Source organism: Chelonia mydas, chromosome 26 (genome assembly GCF_015237465.2).
Source record: "Chelonia mydas isolate rCheMyd1 chromosome 26, rCheMyd1.pri.v2, whole genome shotgun sequence".
In the NCBI taxonomy this organism is placed as follows: Eukaryota; Metazoa; Chordata; order Testudines; family Cheloniidae; genus Chelonia; species Chelonia mydas.
This window is the reverse complement of record NC_057859.1, coordinates 13,622,128-13,644,184: the sequence shown is the minus strand read 5'-3', so window position 1 is coordinate 13,644,184 and position 22,057 is coordinate 13,622,128. Positions and strand designations below refer to the sequence as shown.

Here is a 22,057-nt window from a genome sequence, read left to right as displayed (position 1 = left end):
ACCTTTAGCAACCTGAGGACCCCCAAGTCCCCTGCTCAGCCGCAGGCCCTGCCCCCACTCCACCCCATCCCCCAAGGTCTCACCCTGCCCCACCTCTTCCCACCCTTGCTTCACCCCTGCCCCTCCTCTTCCCCGCATCTTTCCACCCCCTCCCCCAAGCGTGTCCCATCCCTGCTCCTCCACCTCCCTCCCAGCGCCTCCTGCATGCCGCTGAACAGCTGTTCCGCCATGTGCAGGAGGCGCTGGGAGGGAGGGGAAGGAGTTGGGGGGGGGGAGTTTATGAACTGTGCCGGCGGACCCCCCTGGAGTACCCTCGCAGACCCCCAGTGGTCCACGTCCCCAGTTTGAGTAATGCTGGCATAGAGAGTACACTTATCAAGTTGGGAGGGGTTGCAAGTGCTTTAGAGGATAGGATTAAAATTCAAAATGATTTGGACAAACTGGAGAAATGATCTGAAGTAAATAGGATGAAATTCAATAAGGACAAATGCAAAGTACTCCACTTAGGAAGGAACAATCAGTTGCACACATACAAAATAGGAAATGACTGCCTAGGAAGGAGTACTGCGGAAAGGGATCTGGGGGTTATGGATCGCAAGCTAAATATGAGTCAACTGTGTAACACTGTTGCAAAAAAAGCAAACATCATTTCGGGATGTATTAGCAGGAGTGTTGTAAGCAAGGCACAAGAAGTAATTCTTCCTCTCTACTCTATCCTAATTAGGCATCAATTGGAGCATTGTGTCCAGTTCTGGGTGCCACGTTCCAGGAAAGAGGGCGACAAATTGGAGAAAGTCCAGAGAAGAGCAACAAAAATGATGAAAGGTCTAGAAAACATGACCTGTGAGGGAAGACTGAGAAAATTGGGTTTGTTTAGCCTGGAGAAGGGAAGACTGAGAGGGGACATGATAACAGTTTTCAGGTACATAAAAGGTTGTTACAAGGAGAAGGGAGAAAAATTGTTCTCCTTGGCCTCTGAGGACAGGACAAGAAGCAATGGGCTTAAATTGCAGCAAGGGCGGTTTAGGTTGGACTTGAGGAAAAAATTCCTAACTGTCAGGGTGGTTAAGCCCTGGAATAAATTGCCCAGGGAGGTTGTGGAATCTCCATCATTGGGGATTTTTAAGAGCAGGTTAGACAAACCCCTGTCAGGGATGGTCTAGAGAATTCTTAGCCCTGCCACGAATGCCGGGGACTGGGCTAGACGACCTCTCGAGGTCCCTTCCAGTCCTAGGATTCTATGGGCCCCACTATACCAGGGTCAGCACCAATATATCAGAATGGGCCCTGCTATACCAGGGTCAGTATTAATATACCAGGATGAACCCCACTAGAAAGGGGTAAGCACTAGTACACCGGGTCATCCCCAATATACTGGGCTGGGTCCCACTATGCAAGGATTGGCCCCAACATAGCAGGATCAGCTCCAATATACTGGGGTGGGCGCACCAGACAGGGATCAACCTCAACATACTGGGTAGGGTTGCCAACTTTCTGACCCTTTCCCTGAGGCCCCGCCCTTTCCCTGAGACCCCACCCCTGCACACTCCATTCCCCCCTCCCTCTGTTGCTCACTCTCCCCCACCCTCGCTGATTCACTAATTTTCACCGGGCTGGGGCAGAGGGTTGGGGTGCGGGAGGGGGAGGGGGGGCTCCGGTTGGGGATGCAGGCTCTGGGGTGGGGCTGGGGATGAGGGGTTTGGGGTGCAGGAGGGGACTCCAGGCTGGAGGGGTGGGGCCAAGAGGTTTGGAGTGTGGGAGGGGGCTCCAGGTTGGGGCAGGGGGTTGGAATGTGGGAGGGGGTGCGGGCTTCAGGATGGGGCCATAAATGAGGGGTTCAGGGTGTGGGAGGGAGCTCTGGGCTGGAGCAGGGGGTTGGGGTGCAGGGGGGTGAAGGCTATGGCTGGGGGTGGGGCCGGGGATGAGGAGTTTGGGGTGCAGGAGGGGGCTCTGGGCTGGGGCTGAGGTGTTCGGAGTGCGGGAGGGGGCTCAGGGCTGGGGCAAGGGGTTGGGGTATGGAAGAGGGTGCGGGCTCTGGGAGGGAGTTTGGGTGCGGGAGGGGGCTCAGGGCTGGAGCGGGGGTTGGGGTGCGGGCTCTGGGAGGGAGTTTGGGTGCGGGAGGGGGCTCAGGGCTGGGGAATGGGGTTGCGGTGTGGGAGGGGGTGCGGTTCTGGGCGGCACTTACCTCAGGCAGCTCGCGGAAGTGGCCGGCATGTCCTGCCAGCTCCTAGGCACAGGGACGCCAAGGGGGCTCTGCGCGCTACCTCTGCCTGAGGCGCAGGCGCTGCCCAGAGCTGCGGGGGCGGTGCCTGCAGACAGGGGAAGTGCATGGAGACCCCTGGCTGCCCCTCTGCCCAGGAGCTGGCGGAACATGCCGGCCACTTCTGGGAGTGGACGTGTAGCGGCCTGGTCAGCTGTGCTGACTGGAGCTGCCAGGGTCCCTTTTCGACCGGGTGCCTGGCAACCCTAATACTGGGGTGAGCACTGATATACCAGAGTCTGCCTCAATATATCGGGGTAGGCCTCACTATACTGAGGTGAGCCCCAATATACTTGGATTGGGCCCCACTATACCAAGGTAGACACATTATACCAGTATGAGCCCCACTATACGTGAGTAAGGCCCTTTGTACCAGGGTCATCACCTTGATACCAGGGTAAGCACGGATGTGCTGGGATAACTGCATCCACACTAGGAGCGATACAGACCTACCCATCTTGGTTTCAAGTCAATATTATAGCGGAGTGATAGCACCACCATACTCAAGGGTGAGGCTTGTTTGCTGTGTACCCTCCTCCACAGAACAGAGAACCCCACCCCAAAATTTCTGCATCAAGCCCCGAGCTTCTATAGGAGCTACATTATATCTACATCTAGCCTTAATTTAAAGTCCTCAAGTGACGGAGATGACACCACACGTTCTGCAAAGCCTCCTAAGAGATCTGCGGCCCTGCTGGTGTGCTCTGTAACCTGGTGTGTCACATCAGTGGCTCTGTCTGAATTAGACTGGAAGCTTTTGGGGGCAACTGCCTTGTTTTCCTCTTCACGCTGGCTGTGCTCACTTCAAGAACGAAACAACTGTCTGGGCTTCACTTGTGATCCCAGGACTGTGCCTTAGCAGGATCGCGGGGCCAGGCGGCTCCTTGCCTATTCCAGATCTCGTTGGCCTCTGAACGGGGAGCAATGCAGAGCTGGACCCTGGTTTCATTCCCGCCACGGCAGATGCTTCCCGTTTACCCTCGCCTTTGCTCAGACTTCTCATCTAAGTACCTTCCTGCTCTTCGTTAACCTTTGTCACTTGGAAGTGGGTTTCTCTGACCCAACATGGTCACCATGGGAGCAGAACAGGTTGCTAAGTCTTGCAGTGGAGTGGTTACCGCAGTAACAAGGAGATAAAGTGGTTGTTATGACAATTTGAAGGAAGACTGATCACCATGGCGGTGGCCTTCTGCATGACAGCCCTAACGGACAGATGGGGAGGGGGCTCGGTGAAGCAGGACAGCAGCAGGATTTCCCTGGTTGCCCCAGTAATGCGAAGTTAATCTCAAGATCTCAGGATGCAACTTGGGACCCCATCGAGGGCAAAAATGGGAGGGTGTCAGCAGTAGAAAAAGTAAATAAACTTCCTGGTACGTTGGGAAGTGACTGGATTAACCGGGCAGGTGGGTGTGTGAAGCTGATCCCCCATGCTCCATTACCCCGAGGAGAGGAGGAGACCTTCAGTCGCCAGGAAGGGACTCGTTGCTTCTCTTCCGACATGATGCAGGGTGACAAAATGGATCCCGACGTGACGGACGTCCCTTCACCCCATCCCACCAAGTGAACCCCCAAACCAGAAGGAGGCTGAGTTCCTGGGGGCTGGGGCAAGACAAAGTCCAGGGAAAGAAGGGGAAACGGGAGCAGAATTGCTTTGGTTTTGATTTTGCGTGCTAGAAAAGAGGAAACCAAACAATCAACCTACAACTGAAATAAACCAGCGGGGAAAGTGGAGGATTCACAAGCACAGCAGGGGGGACCTGTCTTCTCAGCCCAGGACCAGCAGCTTCAGGGGCAAGAGGTGGAATATTTCCGGGGCAAGGAAACAAGTGGTGGTGTGTGTTTTGACTCAGTGCATGACAGATTTGCCAGCAGCCCACCCCTTGCGGACAGCTGCCCCAATGCTGGATCGCAGAACGAGGATGGACAGCTCCAAGAAGGAGAAGGTAACATATCTAGTTCTGGCTCTTTTCCTTAGCTTTGTGGGGTGATGAAGGTGCTGCCTGGATGGATAGCTGATTAATCAGTAGGCCCCATCCTAAGCCCATGGTGGACTCCTTCGGTGCACCTCTGCAAAAGGCAGCCCTTTCTGGGAACCCCACCTTCATTTAGTGCCCATCCATCACCCCTTGTTCCACTCGACTCCAAATCCTGCTGACAGGGAAGTTGACACCCAATTTTTCAAGGATGTCTCAATTTCTGGAGACCCAGTTAGTGCCCGGGTCAATTTTGGCCACTCAAAATCTGAGGCATCCAAACTCAGAAGGCGCCTTTGAACGTTCAGGTTTTAATTTCCAGCTTCACTAGTGAAGCAACTCTTCGTGGGGTGTCCGGACAGACGGCAGTCTTGGGTGTCCGTGCTGCTGTGTTGTGATGGGATTGCACCCAGGGTCGCATAGCTTGGCCGTCAGCGTTCTGCTTCACCTGGAAGCCGGCACGTTCGGTGCCATCCCCGTGCCAAGAGCGCAGAAGGGGGATGCACATGGCAAATGGTGGTCACAGAGGGGAGACTGACACAGAGGGGAGAGTGCCCCCTACTGAGCCCCCCCCCCCCCCCCCCCCCGCTGCCTGCAGCACAGCGCCCCCTAGCACTGCACTGGCACCTTGGGGGTAATGCTGACTCAGAGGGGAGAGCGCTCCCTACCGAACCTCCCCACGCTGCTCCCGGTATTACAGTGCCCCCTTGCACCTGATTGGAGCCAGCACTTACTCAGAAGAGAGAGCTCCCCCTACGGGTCCCCCCGCGCAACAGCCGCTGTAGGCTCGGGTCCTGTGCAAGCAGTCTCGGTTCCTTTTAATCTACAAGATCTGGCAAGATCACAGCTCCTCCAAGGTGTGGAAGAGGGGACTTGGGGGTTCTGCAGGTCGGGGGGTTCTGTGCCCAGGATGTTTAGTCCCGGGGAAGCGATGCACAGCTCTGTCAGGAAGGCTTATGGTTCGGATCACCGATTGGGCTGTTTGCCTGCTTTTCGGCTTGGCTGTCTACCGTCCAGCCTTGTTCCAAACCCCAGTGATGGCTCCTCTCTCACCCCGCCTGTCCACTGGGGCCCATTATAACCAGCCTGTCTGCGATTACTCCAGGCTTAGCAAACAGCTTGGATTTCCACCCCAATCCGGGGCTGCTGTAGAGTCTAACTTCTCTGGGTAGCAGGAAGGAGAAGTGTCTCACAGGGCTCACTGCGTCTTTGGCCCACTGACCTCATGCCATTGACATCTGCAGCATCCTGCCACCATGTGACCTAGTTAGAGCCTGAGAACTAGAGCAAATAACTACACCCCCCCACACACACACCATGTGCATCCCCCTTGTGTGCTCAGAGATCACAGTCGATCTCAGCAAGGGGGTGAGCCAGAGGGAGCAGTCAGTGTGTGCTGTGATCTCCCTGGGTGGGGGAGCAAGAAGGAAGGAGACAGGAATCTGTGTCCCCTCGCCCCCAAGCTGCGATGTTGTTTGGGGAAGCAGTGTGCCCATCTTAGGGATTGCAACATCCTATCTCCCTGCAGTCGGGGGAGTCAATGGCAGTGCATGGAGTGGGCAGGGCCCATGGAGCCCCAGCAATCGCCCATCATGTGATCTGTGAAATATTAACTCTGCGGCAGCAGGCACCTAGCGCCGGGAGATTCCAGCTACACAGGCCCCAGTGCCAGGGGGATTCGGGGCTCGGCTCACAGTCTGCGATCGCCGTGTGCTGGCCTGTGCGGGGAGCTGGGCTCCCCAAATTTCCATCCCCTGCAGCGCCCCCTGCTGGCTGAGAAATGAGTGGTCCATGCCACTTGTGCCGTGCTCCCTGCTGGCCGGGGCATGGGTTGGTCTCTGCCAAGGCAGGGGCCTCAGGCATTGGTGGCATCTTGGTCTCTGCTGTCCCCTGCCTGTAGCACCCAACAGTTTGATCTCCTGAGGACTGAAATGCTTTGGTCTAAGCGAAGGAATTGAGCCCAGCACAGGGGTATTTGGGTGACCGGTAATGCCTGCGCTAGGCTGGGGGTCAGCCTACATCATCTCATGGTCCCTTCTGGCCTTAAACTCTAGGAAACGATGAAAAAGAAGAAAAGCAGCACATTGGGAGCTGGCGTGTGTTAAGAAGCATCGTGATACATGTATGAAGGAGAATTACGGGGCTGCCAACGACAGCCGAGGCTGAACTCAGGGATGGCCACAGCTGGAGATGGGATGCCGGACAGGGTGGGCCAGGGCTCGGAGGTGGTACCCAGTTTCTCTCGGCTGCCTGGTTCTTGCTCACGTGCCCAGGGGTCTCCCTGATTGCCGTGTGTGGGGTCAAGAAGGAGTGAGCTTGTGGTTTTTTGCCGGCCTCTGTAGCATCTGGGTGCAGGTCACTTGCCAAGGTGTATCTCATTTAATCACCCTCCTGCTCCTGCATGGGCCTGGAGCACTGGTGCACCTCAGTCCCTCCTATTCTCCGTCTGTGGCATGGAGTAGTCTGTCTCCTTTCTGCTGGTGGCCTGTGATATGCAGGAGGTCAGACCAGATGACCTAGTGCTCCCATCTGGCCTTAAGCTCCACGATGCCTCTCTGTGCCTCAGAGCTCTAGTGGTACCCTAGAGCGGTGGTCTCCAAAGTGGGGTGTGCGCACCCCAGGGCGTGCGCCAGAGGATCCCAGGGGGTGCGCGGCAGGAGGAGCGCCTCCGGACGACACTCCGCCGTTTTTTTTCTTCGGCAGCAGCTCTGCACGCCTGCGGCAGGTCTTCCCCCCCTTCTTGCTTCGGCGACACGCCTGCGGTAAGTCTTCCCCTCTCCTTTCTTCGGTGGCACCGTGGGGGTGCGCGATCCAAGCCTTCCAAGCTACATGTGGACAGAGACAAGGGACCCTCCCTCCTTCCTTACACCTTGCATCAGAGAGATCAGCTGGCAGCTGTCTAGCAACTGCTTGGCCATGGTGGAGCTTCCTCATTTTGTCCTTTTCCTTTGGACCCCCTCTCTTCAGGATCCGTGGGACCGGAACCTAGGTCTGCAGTGCCTAGTGCCTGAAGTTGTCTGGACAGCTCCACTGATGTCTGGCCAGCTGTGGCTCCCGAGCACACCATCTCTTTTGGTCTCTGATGCTGACTCTTGCTTATTGAACCCGGCACTAGCGCTTCCTCTGACCCCACCCTATGTACTGCAGTCCTGAGGCTAACCTCTATGTGTGGATACCACCAGCCCGGCTGTGACTGCTAGGCCAGACTGCCTCCACCCCAGTTCCTTACGCTTTCCTCCAGGAGGTTCCATCCATCTGTTAGCTCAGGAGACCCAGTATCCCAGGGCTTGGCTCGCTGCGGAGCTGAACACAAGTTCCATCACAGCAAGTGGAGATGGCAAATCTGTTGCCCTGGGGGAACTGGGCAGGGCTGTGCCCTCCAGTGAACTTTCCCTTTCTGAGTCTTGTGCTCAGCGAAGTGGGTGATGCTAATAGAGGTGGCAGTACGGGGAGCAGGCTGCCCAGCTGCCAATAACTATCCCACCTCGCTCTGATCAACCACTTTACATCAGTAGATGTCAAAGCCCTTTACAAAGCAGGTCAGTATCATCATCCCCACTTTACAGATGGGGAAACTGAGGCACAAGGGGGGTGGTGACGCGGTGAAGGTCACCCAGCAGGCCAGTAGCAGAGCTGGGACTAGAACCAGGTCTCCTGGGTCCCAGTCCATTGCTCTGTCCACTAGGCCTCATTGCCTCCCATTGTTGCTTCCCAAATCCCCCCACATGCCCCCATTTGGGGTGCTTCATCTCAGAGACTTTCCTTTAATCAGTTTACTTTGGAGGGGCACAGGGCCAGGTTTCCACAGTCTGATTTGTGTCCTGAAAAAGGGCCGGAACCAGGAAGGGTTCAGAATCACTAACAGAGCCAGTCCTGTGTCTGAAACGGCCTGCAAGAGACTGAGCACTACAGAAACTCTGCCAAGAGTCCTGGCAGCAGGACGTATGTCAGTGATCTGGCGACGGGCCTCCAGGCCGACCCCCACCTCCCAAGTCCCAGGGCGCTGAGCTGGGTGTATTTCAACAGCTCCTGAGTCTTTAGTCTCTTTGGGTTGGAAGAAGCTGTCGGTGCTGTCTGCAGCCCTCAGCCTGGAACTTCAGCAGCAGTTCAGCGCCAAGAGACACGGGCTCAGCCAGTCTGTTCAGCTTCACAGCAGGCGTCCAAAAGACGCCTTTGGTGCCTGCGGAGAGCAAGAGGATTCCTCCCTGTCCTCAGAGCAAAGCAGACCCAGCCCATCTCTTGGGGGCAGAAGGACCGGAGCGGTGTCAAAGATGAAACCAAGCCAGGAGGACACCTTGCACCTGGTAAGCTCAGAATCCTGCCCACAGGAACCTCCGCCATCTCCCTTACGCTGCGTGATTTTCTGTTCGAGGTAGTGTGGACAAGCAGGCACTTGGTGGGCTGTTCCCTGCCGGTCAGACCGTGCTGGGTGGGAGTCATGCCTAGCTCCGGGCATGCTGCTTTGCATCAGCAGATCACAAAACTCTTTACCAAGGAGGTCGGTCGCATCATCCCCATTTTACAGATTGGGAAACTGAGGCACGGAGAGGGGGCGGGACATGCCCAAACAGGCAGCAGCAGAGCCAGGGAGTGGGTCCTACTGCCAGCCTGGGAGTCAGGACTCCTAGCCTTTCTTCATGACTTTGCTGCTGACCCTGGGTTAGTGTGTTTAACTTCTCTGTTGCCCCTCCCCTGTCAAATGGGGGTGCATTAATCCTCCCCCGGTCACAAGGCTGCTGTGGTGAGTGATGTCTGGAAAGGCCTTAGTGGTCCTCAGGTGAAAGACCCCTCCTCGCTCCCCTCGTCTCCAGCACGCAGCCCTGCTTGGTCGTTTTCAGTGCGCCTCTGTGCCCTGGGGACTCCCAGCAAGGGTCTCAGAGACGGTGCAGTGGGTGCTGGGTTCATCATTCTCCTGCTTTCCCCAGCATGCTGTCTGCGGCAGAGCAGGGCGGGGTGCTCCTGGCAACGCCTCAGGAACCAAAGATCCCAGCTGGCATCGACCTGAGCCGAAGAGAAACCAGGGCACTCGAGCCGGCAGTTGCTGAGTGGTGGTGCCTGGGTTAGGGCCCGAGGTGGAGGACCCTGGGGGCCTGGTGTCAGTCCCTGTGGTGGGCAGGGATAGCTTGGATGGTGGTTGTTGGGGACCTGGGCTCAGTGCTTGAGATGAGCAGGAGTGAGTTCTGGGGGGCAAGTGCCTAGCTTGCCACGTGCGCTGCAGCCAAGGGAAGCTGAGAGTCCAAGACTGGCATCAGCCAAGGGCAGGCTCAGCCCTGCCCATGGTTGGCAGGGTCTGAAATTGGCAGGTGCCTCCCTAGCAGTGGGTGCTCCTGTGGTCTTGCGCTGTGGCTGGGAATGACCCTGGGGGCTTCATGCCTTTCCCCTTTGTTTGGAACCCTTGGAGAGCAGCAGCTGTGCGGAAGGCCCAAGGCGGGCAGGGGAGATGGAGAATCCCTGAGGGGCACTGCTCTGCGTGCTTCTCCGCCAGAGGGGCTGGGATGACCCCCCAAACTCGGAGTGCTCGCGATGTGGGTGCGGGGTTTCCTGTGCCCATCCATGTGCCTGGCCAGCTTTGCTGGCTGCTGCACTGGGTGGGAAGCAGCGTGGCTTAGTGGTTGGGGTATCAGACTGAGACTTCGGAGCCCTAGGTTCAAATCCCGCCTCTGCTACTAGTTGGCTGGGTGACATTGGGCGAGTCATTGCTCGCTCTGTGCCTCAGTTTCCCCATTTGTAAGTTTAAACATTGGAACAATTACCCAGGGTGGCGGTGGATTCTCTATCCATGGCTCCACATTCCAGCTGCCACCGCCTAGGGGCTCGGGCTCGCCGCGTCCCAGCTCGGCAACACCCTTTCATGCCATTCACAACGTGCCAAAGGCGCGTACGCTTCTAATTGAATGGGGAATACCCGGCCAAACAGCTTGTCGCTGTGGTTACTGCGGAGCTCTGTCTAGACACCGGCAATGGGCTTGCTTTCCTGGCCGCAGCAAACCAGAAAGCAGCCTGGCCATTAGCTCTGCAGGGCTTAGCTGGCAGCTGTGTGAGCACTCCCCTGGCTGCACAGATCTAGAAAAAAACGTGTCCGAGTTTTGTATCCTTGCACTCAGCGCCATCGAGCTGTGAGTACCCGAGAGAACTCCTCAGGCAGCATTGCACCGGCCGTAGGTTGTTTGCAGGGGATCCATAGGATGGGGAAGTTCATAGAGTCACAGACGCACCGAATCTAAGGGCGGAAGGGATCGGTAGGTCATCAAGCTCCTATATATCATCACCAGGCCGGAGAACTCCACCCAGGACAGCATGAGAATGGGAACACAGACAGGGAAAGGGGCTCAGATTAGCTCACCCCGGTGCAAAGCGGGGGTAAAACACAACCAGAAGGGCAGTGTTTGTGCCCGCTTTGCTCTTGTTTGAGGGCTCTTATCCTTTAAATCAGTCACGTTTTGCGGTCTTGGAGGTCACAGTCAGGACGTGGCCCCAAGCTCTGAACACACACCAGGAACTCAATTCTTTTAAGTGCCACGTTTCCAAACGGGCCTCTAATTTGGCAACCAACGAGTCTGACCTGAGCAGGTCACGATGAACACTGGGCCCTTTGGTCTCACAGCTAATTGCAATGGTGCATGTAACGTGTGAGTCCAATTGTGACCCTAGCACAGAAGTGACAAGGCCAAGCCCATCTCTTCCCTGGGCACGTGCAGGGGATTTTGCTGAGGTCAAACTGAGATGCCCCGTGTGGATGGGCTTTTATAATGATCTGCTGGGGTAGGTATTTTTGGATGGGAAGGAAAGATTATCTTATTTGATGGCTTTCTCCTTCTGCCCGTCACCGTGGTATCTGGGCACCCTCCACATGAAATCAGTAGCAGTAGCGAAGTCCCGTGGTGTCTCTGGTACTCCTCCTTTTCAGAGTCAAAACTCTGTTTTGGTTTTAGACGTTACGAATTTGCTCTTTTGGGTTGGGCGGGGTGTGGGGGTTGGAAGAGGGGTCTGTTGGGGTGCGAGGTTGGAAGGGGGAGTCAGTGTTTGGTGGTTGAGGGGAGGAGGGGGGTCAGGGTTGTCAGTCCTATGTTGGAAATACCCTTGTAACTGTAGGGCGCCCCCTTGTGTCTTTTGTGCATCTGTGCTACTGTGAGACGGCCATTATGGAAACGGGCCCAGGGCATCACAAGCAACTTATTGCTGTTTTATGCATCTCATTAAATAACGAGGCAACATGCACTTTGATTCCACATCACAGCAACAAGAGCACAGATGGTGTTTTAGCAAGGGCACTAGCCTGGAGCCCAGGAGATGCAGGCGCTCTTCCTGCCCTCTCGGACCAGCGGCTCCATCATTTACAGGGGTCTGGTGGTTGTTAAGCGCTTCCAGCTCCCGGAGACGTCAGTGTGACCGTCAGTGCTCTGTGCCTCAGTTTCCCCACCTCTGGAATGAAGATCGTTAACCCTTCCCTACCCTGTGGGAGAGTTGCAAGGATAAATTTGTTAATGCAAGTGGTGCACCCATACTATATGACAGGGCCAGAGGAAACCCTAGAAATAAATGAAAGCCTAAATGGTTGTGCACCTCCTCAACTTGGAGCAAGGCTCACTCGGTAGAGACTTACCTGGCCCCCGTCACTGGAGCATTTCAGCAGCTCACAGTCGTTAGCACATTTATTGTCACACGTCCCTGAGAGGTAGGTCAAGGCTGTAATCCCCATTTCACAGATGGGAGCTGAGCGGCAGAGTGACTAAGTGACTTGCCCAAGGGCACACGGGACCTCTGTGGCAGAGCAGGGTCACAGCTGGCTGAGTAATGGGAAAAATATTTCAGGCTACTTTCTTTGACCATCAACAAGAAAACTTACTGAATACATTCTTCCTGGATAGCCGCCATCGTGCTCTGCTTCCATCTGTTTCCCAGGCTGGGAAAGATATTATATTAGTTTAAGAAGAAAAGCTTTTTTTTCTCCCCGACTCAGCCCAAATACGACAGCACTTTAAATGCCAGTGAGGCCTTCAGCTACTGCCGTGAACTGAGCGTTGGCCTTCACTGGCAATACAGCAGGTAGCTTCTCTCAGATATTTTGGCTTGACATATAAATTGCGGTTGCTAAAGTGGAGCTGTGGTGTCTGTCCTGCACTTCCTTTTTCAGTGGCTCCTAATTCACCCCAACAATCTGCTTTGGCAGTAATACCTCCCAGACTCAGTCCAAAGAGGAAGGAATGCTCCTGGAAAGTTTGAGCAAAATCAGATCAGGCACTTTTGAGTGATGTGAACAGGGGGTGGGGGGAAAAAGACGAGTTTCCCCTGTGTTCCAGTTGAGGTTTTGGAAACTGAGGCACAGAGCAGTGAAGGCAAAGCAAGCATGTTCATGCTCTCTCCCATGCTGCCCCTTGTGTTTGGGAGGAGCTGACTGTAAACACCCTCCTTCAAATCTCTCCTTAACATTCTCCTTTGTCACGACGCCTGCAAAAACTTGACAACGATTTGGCCACTGGGGTGCTGAGACCACTTCTGTCAGGCTGGCCAGCATCTCATTGTTTCCTTGTACTCCCGCATTGGTCTGTCGGCATCTATCTGTTGCCTCTTGTCTGACCCTTAGATAGTGTGTTCTCTGGGGCGGGGACCATCTTTTTGCTCTGTGTTTGTACAGCGCCTGGCACAACGGGGACCTGGTCTGTGACTGGGGTGCCGACCTATCATCATAATAGATGCATGAAATTAAAAAGCCAAAATTAACCCACAGGGGAAATAAATGCCAAACCTCTTCTGTCCTATCCAGCTTCTCCTCCTGCCCTCATCCCCAACTCTGTGTTTATATCAGAGAGGGCAGGGTAGAGGGGTCCACCTGGCACTCAGAGCAGAAAGTGGTCATCAGCAGAGGTTTGGGGTACTGGTGATTATTAGTCTTAGCCAGACATAGTTGGCAGACCACTGTGTGGGCCAACACCGGGAACCTCCAGAGCTCAAAGCGGGATGATCTCTACAGCTTGAGCTGAAGAGCCAGGCTAGACCTAAGTGACTTGAAAGAAGCAGTAGAAGAGGGAGGAGTGGGGAGAGTGTCTGGTAGTCGAGACCCAAAGGGGAAGGGGCAGGTGGGATGGGGAGAAGAGGATGGTGTCATGGGGCCACCTAAGGAGAGAAAGTTGGGGAGAGGGAGAAAAGAGGGGGCCATGTCCTATAATCACGGATGAACCCATGGGGGAGCCGCTGGCTCAGGGAAATGGGGATTACCCCAGGGCCTGCCACAGACAGAGGGTCGGGGGTAGTGTGTAACGAGGGATCTGTGGGGTTCTGGCTGACAGATCAGAGCACTGGGATGCTGTGGCATGCTCCTTCCAGAAATGGGATCCGAATCTCATCCTGTGTCTTCTCCTTCCTGCAGAGGGTGCAGCAAAGGGTGATGGCCCTGCCTGGCCACTGGGATTAAGTTCCCCACTTCTCGCCCCTCTTGAGGCTCTGGAGTGTCCTCGGTGGGGCCCGCTCAGTGCAAACGCCAGACCCAGGAGTTCGCGAGCCATTCGCTACGCACAGTGGAAGGTGGGGAGGAGGGGTTCTTTGCATGAACTCTTGGGAGCGGGCGAGGTAGGGAGGCTACTAAACGGCAGGGCATTGCAAACACAAGGGTGATGCAAGGCTTCTATATTTAGGAACTGGCATGAGCCTGTCCTAAATATAGCACGAAATAAGGGGCGCTGGCCTCCCTGCAGACCGCTGGCAGTCCGTCAAGTTACGAAAGAACCGCTCCATTTAGATTAGATGTGGCAGAGCACCCAAGGTCCCATCCAGTACCGCCCTGGGGGACCAGTACAAAGTCCTTCTCTAGGGGACTTATATAATGTTTTCTTCAGGCTCGGTTTAAATGCCCCAAGGGTTATGCTCCAGCCGTTTCCCTTTGGGAAGCAATGGTGATCGTCCCGCTGTGGTGATGTTTTCATAGTGCATCGGAACTGGGAACTGTCCTCTGAGCTCTAGGAGGGTGTCCACAGTGTTCTCTATTCCACGGTGTGTATCTGGCCCTCACTGGCGTATTTGGTTCCTTCACAGTATTTATGGCTGTGTTCTACCCATTAAAATAGCCTCAAAACCCACTGGACCCACTGTCTGATTGATTTGCTTTACGGTCCATTTTCATTTCATCGAAGCATATTTGGTCTACGGTAAATATAGCAGGATGCAGATGAGCATGTGCCATTGTTTGTACGTGTGTCCAGGAACAAACAAAATGGTTACGATGGAATTGAGATTGGAAATACGTAGCCATCATTCCAGACGGAAAAGAAACCATTAAAAGGAATTTATAAATTAATAACCCAGACACCAGGAAATTCAAAGTGACATCAAACAAAGAGAAAGTGGGACATGGCGAGTTAAGGAAACTGCAGATGAGTTTAAAATCCCCTCCCATCCCCTCTCCAAATCATGAGATGACTCTACAACATCAAATGGACCTGATTCTGCTCTCACTGGCGATTGCAAATCTGGAGTAACTTCACTGAAAGCAGGGGAGTGATCCCGGCACAAAATCAGGCCCCATATCTTTTTCACTTACCAGATTGTCCCACACGAAATACTGATGGCCTACAGCAGCTGTTGCCTCGGGGTTCTGACATCCCTCACCCCCTGCCCTATGCCCTATCCTCCTTCTCCTTCCTGTCGGTCACGCCTCCCCTGCACTGTCTGCCTAGGTCATTTTAAAACCTCCACTGCAACATGAGTCTCCTCTCAGAACCCGTGAAGCTGTCACTGGGGGAGGAGAGGGACTCATTCCATCACTTGGGGGATTTTATTCCCTAGGAGAGTAGGACACCCTGGAAGGGAAAGAGAGGTTGAGCGGCAGAAAGCCGTGCTCCGAATGGGAGTGAGAGGTGACGTGCAGAGGCGTGGGTGCATGGAACAGATACACAGTTGGTTGAAGCCTGTGTGGAGTGACTGCCAGCAGATTGCTGGCTAAACTCTGACACATCATTGTTTTCTGTGCAAACAGCAAATCAAGGTCAGTGGTGATGGTCCTTACAGCTCAATGACCGTACTCTGAGGACAAGCCAGAAGATCTGGGGTCCTCTTTGTCTAAGGTCACTGTTGCTTACTTTGGGACAGGACCTCTAGGAAATACATTTCAGCCGGAGAGACTGGTGCCAATTCCAACATTACAAAAGACAGATCAGACCAGTGGCTGCAGTTCTGAACTGTTGGCAAAGGTGGATGTTAACATATGCTACATCACATGCTGGGAAGTAAACAGGGTGTTTTAAGGCGGCGGAATTACAATGTCCAGCCTGGCGGGCTATAGCAAAGCAGACATTAAGCATAAACTTTAATTGGCTGTATTTGTAATAAGTTTACAGTAATGGGGTTTAAAAGTCGCTTTTGAAGCAGCTTAGCTTTGATAGAGGGAAATAACCTCTGACGAAGTTGCCCAGACAGATGACAGTTTTGTAATTTTTTACTGTGGTCGTGAGGTCTCCTGGGCCTTGAGAAAGCATAAGCATGAGATGTGTGACCGAGTGAAGAATAATGGATTATGAGTTATGACCAGGAAAGTGGCCATACCCTAATGGTCAAGAAGCCATTGAGGAGCCTGGATTGTTGACTCAAGGGGGCTTGAGACAGTTTGGTGGAGGTGTCAGCTCCTGTTATTTCCTTATCGCTTGCTTGGGATAAACACGTGGACTTGTGGACGGGACACAGAAGCAGTCCCCTAGGAAGGAGGGCCCCCAAGAATGGACGAAAGGTCAGCCTGGCCTCACTTGATCAGGACTGGACAATGCAGTTGAGGTGCAAAACCTGTGATCACCTGATTTGCCCAGAAGATCTCTGGGAAGGTCCTATGGGATGTGACCAGCTTGAATCTCAACCTTAAAAGACCAGGTAAGCGAGGAAGAAGTGCGCTCCTCTCCAGATCCCCGTAACAACAACCAAACGGCTGACACTCCTGCTTTCCCTGGGCTGGTCCCATGGACAGTGAAGCCCAAGACACCACAGACCAGCCAGTTGACCAGAGGTTGATACCCGCTCACGTGATGGTACCTGAGCCAGAAGACATTGCCTGCTTCCCTACACTGCAGTTCCTCATTGGCTCTCGGAAGCTCAACAGATCAAGCAAGACAAAGAGCAGATCCTTTTTCTTTTCCCCAGTGACTTTTCCTCCTTTTGTTTCCTTCACAAAATTCCTGATACCTGTGCAGGAACGCCTGCGAGGAGAGACTTGTCGTGTGTGTGTGTGTGTGTGTGTGTGAGCCCATAGTACGAAATTAACCTAGGTTAATGCAAATCTTATCACAGATCACTGAAGGCCATTTTGGGTTTGTAAAAATTCCAGTTTTAGCCCATCCTTTCCACAAGGGAAAGGATACAGATTGAAAACGTCAGCCATTCAATTACTGGTATGATATAGTTTTGTAATTTAATGATTAACTGGGCTCATGCAATGATTTGAATCCATTGTTGGTCTCAACTTGTTTTTATTGTTAGTTAACCAATTTAAATTTGTACTATTGTTAACTCTTTGATTGATTAATCTGATTTACGTTCTAACGTCAGTCTGATTGTCATATTGTTTAGCACTTTAGGGAAGTATAATTAACTAATTAGCCTTATAGTCATTTAGGCTCTTAAATAAAAGCCATAAAACCACATTGAGTTGATTTTCTCTAATCAAAAAGCTATGAGGTCAAAAGAAACTTAGTTAAGGGGATTTTAATTAAACATTAACAAATAATTTAACTGAGGCCCTGAAAACCTTATTATTACTGCAATTGACAGCACACGAACCTAAAGCTTGGACAGTGTGAAACTCGTAACTACCCACCTCCTTCTCCCATGGGTGCTCTGTCACACTACCCAAATCACACCCAGGCAGGAGTGGCTGGGTTGAGCTGTTATCATGGTTTTCTGGTTAGTTTCTTGATCTCTACTCTGATCACTTTGGATGCCCATGCTGCGTTCTAGGCTTTCCCTTTCTCCTGGGCGGCCAGAAGACCTCTTGGATTCTGCACTGCCTCTGACGAGCTCCCTGCACAAGGGACCCTGATGCACAGAGCCTGTCCTTTCTGCACAGGCTAGGTGTAAGTGAATGAGGTCTTGGGCGTTAGATCCCCTGCTCCTCTTCCTTCCTGGGCACAAACTCGCCTGGGTCCCTCCCCGCTTACCTGCACCTTTGCTGCCGTAGGTGGAGCAGATCCTGTCTGAGTTCCGGCTGCAAGAGGAGGATCTGAAGAAGGTGATGCGTCGGATGCAGAAGGAAATGGATCGGGGGTTGAAGCTGGATACACATGAGGAAGCCTCTGTGAAAATGCTGCCCACTTACGTGCGCTCCACACCCGAAGGCTCAGGTAACACATTATCCTACAGGGCATGGACGCCCATGGGGAAATGAGAGTGCAGAATTTCCCACCCCTACACCTCTCACTGGTCCCATGGGTACACAGAGACAGGGACCCAACCAGCCTGGGGTAAGAATTTGATCACCATCCCTCCACTCCTCTCCACCGAGGGCGTGCTGCTCGCAGGTTGGGGGAGGGATCAATCAGTTGTGGCAGATGACAGAACAAGGAGCAATGGTCTCAAGTTGCAGTGGGGGAGGTCTAGGTTGGATATTAGGAAACACTATTTCACTAGGAGGGTGGTGAAGCACTGGAATGGATTACCTAGGGAGGTGGTGGAATCTCCTTCCTTAGAAAGAAAAGGAGGACTTGTGGCAACTTAGAGACTAACAAATTTATTTGAGCATAAGCTTTCGTGAGCTACAGCTCACTTCATCGGCTGGTTATGCTCAAATAAATTTGTTAGTCTCTAAGGTACCACAAGTCCTCCTTTTCTTTTTATGGATACAGACTCACACGGCTGCTACTCTGAAATCTATCCTTAGAGGTTTTTAAGGTCAGGCTTGACAAAGCCTTGGGTAGGATGATTTAGTTGGGGTTGGTCCTGCTCTGAGCAGGGGGTTGGACTAGATGACCTCCTGGGGTCCCTTCCAGCCCTGATATTCTATGATTCTAAGCGCGCTGGCCTTGGAATCCATTAAAGACCCACTAGAAGAAGGGCTAGAAAGGGCTGAACAGCCTGTTGGACCTCAGTCCTGCCACCGTCTGCTGAGAGGCCCTCCAGTGCCAGTGAAGTCCGTGGGAGATGAGGAGGTTGTGCCCTTCTCAAGAGGTGCCCAGCACCTTCCAGGATTAGGTGATTTCAGGGCACCTGTCTCCACTCCTTGTTGTCTTCTAGATCAGAGGGGAGCACGGCAGCTGCCTTATCTTTTGCAAACTCTGCTGGCTAGCACAGAGGCCAGAGCTTGTTTGGGAAAGGCTAGCGCTGACTCTGTGGCACGAGCCTCATTCAGTCAGCGGAAGGCAGGTTTGTCCTTGTGCTGGCCCCCAAAGAGGCGTTTTGTGGGTCTTTACACAATCTCCTGAATTCCCCCACCTCCCTCCAGCAGTAGCAAGAGATAGGTGACAAACCCCGTGGCAGGAACTGTGTTGACATCAGGGATGGTGCTGGCGCACCTGATGTGCTGGGCTTCCCATCAAAGAGGCTGGTCAGAAACTGAAATTGCCAAACAGAACCCAGCCATGTTCGAGTCATTTGGACGCATAAGAGAGAAACCAACGTGTCTGTAAATGGAGGGACAAGCAGAAGGGAAAAGACAGGTCTTTCTCCATTTGCTTTCTAAGCAAGTCTTCCAAGTTAACTGCCTTCCTTTGCAGGGGTCCAGGCGGTGAACGTGACAAGTCAGGAATAGAGCTGGTCGGAAAATGGGATTTTTTTCTCCATGAAAAAAGTTGACCTTTTGTTGAAAAAACAAACATTTGAGGCCAAAACCCAGAAAATGTTTGGTCAAAACCCCCTAAAATTTCAGTCAAAAAACAAACCGTTTTTGACAGAAATATTTTTGATTTTTAGCCATGGTTTTTCAGGTTTTGTTTGTTGACAAAAAGTTGAAATTTTCCACAGGAAGGGGAGGGAACAGTTTGGGTTTTTGACTGAAAATTTTCTGTCCTTTTGATGGAAAAACCAAAAACATTCTCCCCCAAAAAACAGATACTTTCCATGAAAATGTCCATTGAATCAAATCCCCAATTTTCCAACAGAAAAAAAGTTTTGGGGGGAATTTTTCAACCCTGAATTCTACTGTTAATTTTCGTAGCGTCTAGGAACCCAGTCGTGGGCCAGAGCCCATTGCGCTAGGCGTAGTACAAACACAAGACAACAGCTAAGTAACTCTTGAATGGTTAAGCTTCATCCTGATGTTGCAGAGGTCGGGGACTTCCTGTCGTTGGATCTCGGCGGCACCAACTTCCGTGTGATGCTGGTGAAAGTGGGTGAAGGGGAAGAAGGGCAGTGGAGCGTGACGACAAAGCATCAGATGTATTCCATCCCAGAGGACGCCATGACAGGAACCGCCGAAATGGTGAGCGAGTGCTTGGCCAAAAGAGCCGTGAAAACAAGGTGCTGGCAGGCGTCCTCTAGACAAACTCTCCAATCTGAAGGTGGGCAGGTGGCAGCTGGGGCGGGAAATGAAAAGGCAACTGGACTGGAGCAATACTAAAGGTGCTGAAGAATAAGCTAAGTTGTCTGATTGATTTTCTAGATCTATCCAACTCCAACAGGCCATGGAAGGTCTCCTTCAGAGGGCAGAAAGGATGGGGGAGGGTCCACTTTCTATGGGATATTAGGAGTAACGTACAGAGTAAAACATGGATATATCCTTACTTTACCAGAAAGGAACCATGCGGGAAGTCGCTGTAGCAGGGCTTCCGATATTCTGTGCTTAGTGTGGTAAATATCGCTGAACAAATGATTGATTTTTTTGGTTCGGTGGCTAAACTGAAAAATCTTGGGAAGAAATTGACCCGAAACAGAAATTTTTCAGTTTTTCTCACTGAAAAGCCTCCAAAAATTTAATTTTACATCCAGCAAAATATTTCGTTCACTCCAAAACAATTTTTTTATTATTTCATTTTTTGTGTCATTTCGTTTTCAAGTCTTCTTATCCTTTTTTGAAATCTAACTAAGTTTTAAAAGAAACTTTGTTTAGAAAGGAAAAGTGGAAATGTTTCATTCCAAAAGGTCAAAACAAAATGGTTTGACTTTACTGAATGTTTTTTGTTTTGTTTTGTTTTCATTTTTGTGCCAAAACTCTTTGCCAAATTTGGCCTGAATTTGTGAATAGTTTCAGTTGGCCTAAAACTGCATTTTTTGGTAATCAGCTGTTCTTCTGAAAATTTTGCCCAGCTGCAGTGGTGAGGCAAGGGTACATGGTAATTGGCCATCCTTTAGGGAGCCTGTGTGAAGCCATAAGTCTGTTATATAGCCCACACTAAAGGAAAGCCAATACAACCTTTATACTCCCGCACCTCAGCACAAGTTCTCTTTGTGTCACAAAGTTTGGAGAACTTGTCCTAGTTGATTTTTAATTGTTTATCCTTCATGAAAACTAAAGAGACAAGCCTCTGAGGACAGACCAGGTTTAGCTAACATTAGCCATGCAAAGAATGAAGTAAGGTCTTGAAGAGATCAAAAGACCCCAGTGACTTTAGGATTTAAGACTATACAGAATATGGGTAGCCTGGCAGATTCATATTGATTTTTTCTGGTATAATTCGTAGGGCTGGACAAAAATTTTCTGTTGAAACTGTTTTTCGATGGAAAATTGGATTTTAGGCAAAACAAAAAAGGTTTCTTGCTTTCCACATAAAATATGGGTGTGTGGGTTTGGGTTGGTTTTTTTTTTTTTGGGGGGGGGGGCGGGGGGGTGTCAAAACAAGAATGTTCAAAGATGGAAACATTTCAGTTGTGAAATGCTGCTGGCGTGCTTCATGGGAGTTGTAGTTTGCATGTCTAATGCTCTCATTTTCTTCTATGGCAGGACTTCATCTCCCATGATGCACCAAGGCCATGCTGCGGCCACAGTGAACCACCTCCCTGCACTAAGAAGGGAGGCTGTGGTGCATCATGAGAGATGTAGTATGACTGGGGAGCCCGGCCTGTGGAGGAGAATGGGAATATTAGGGACCTGAACTACAACTCCCATGAGGCACTGCTGCAGCCATTACCAAATTGAAATGATTTTTTGCCAAAAAACTTGAAATTTCTCATTTTTCCGACCAGCTCTATTAATATGTAATTATTCAAATGGCAGGCAATACATTCTAAGGTCCTCAGATTGGGGTACCTGTGTGTTTGATAGCCCGTTTTTAGGTGTAACCTCAGTGGCAGCTTGACTAGACAGCTGGGTCAAATAAGTTTTAGCTTCATCCAAGCCATAAAACAGATAGGCTTTTTGTTTTGATTTTTGCTAAAGCGTCTTTGTGATAAGAATAAAACGGAGGTGCGAAAGTCCTGTTCTCACGTATGGGTCTTTAGGAGCAAAAGCTGCTGCCTCTGAGTTTGTAGATTTTGACACATCTGGAAATTAGGAATCTTTTATTTTGGAGGCCCAGTTTAACCCTTTTATCTGCCCCCTCCCATCCAGCTGATTAATATTTCATGATCAGAGAGATACAATAATTGTGTGGATAATTAATTTTACTGGCTGCGTTAAAACAGCCATTACTAGGGACACAAAATACTTAGATATGTGAAGGGGAGGACTGAACTAATAAAATTTTCACATCAAAACACAGAATTATACCATCCCTCTACTCAAATTCCAGCACTCACCAGTCACAGATCTCGGTATTGTTCCTGAAGACTTCAGCTTCTCTATATAACAATACATTCCACCCATGACATGGCAGCTACATCATCTAACCACTTGCCTGGCACAGACACACCAAAGTCATGTCAGAATTTTTCTCCCCCACCCCAAAAAAGTTTTGACGGGGAAAATTTCACCCAACTCTAT

At 51.7% G+C, this 22,057-nt stretch overlaps 1 protein-coding gene across 2 annotated transcripts in view; it reads left to right on the top strand.

The window, feature by feature from the left end:
* The first annotated feature begins 864 nt into the window (after positions 1 to 864).
* The window catches only part of GCK (glucokinase), a 38,503-nt gene continuing 17,310 nt past the window's right edge, over positions 865 to 22,057 (top strand). The window contains exons 1-3 of one of the 2 annotated variants that reach the window (XM_043536463.1): positions 865 to 922; positions 17,387 to 17,549; positions 19,467 to 19,621. In XM_043536463.1, coding sequence (XP_043392398.1) covers positions 17,441 to 17,549; positions 19,467 to 19,621 — 264 coding nt within the window. In that variant the 5' untranslated portion in view covers positions 865 to 922; positions 17,387 to 17,440. Of the gene's footprint in view, positions 923 to 3,246; positions 4,204 to 17,386; positions 17,550 to 19,466; positions 19,622 to 22,057 lie in introns of those variants that run through there. The other variant, XM_037886528.2, reaches the window with a different exon arrangement.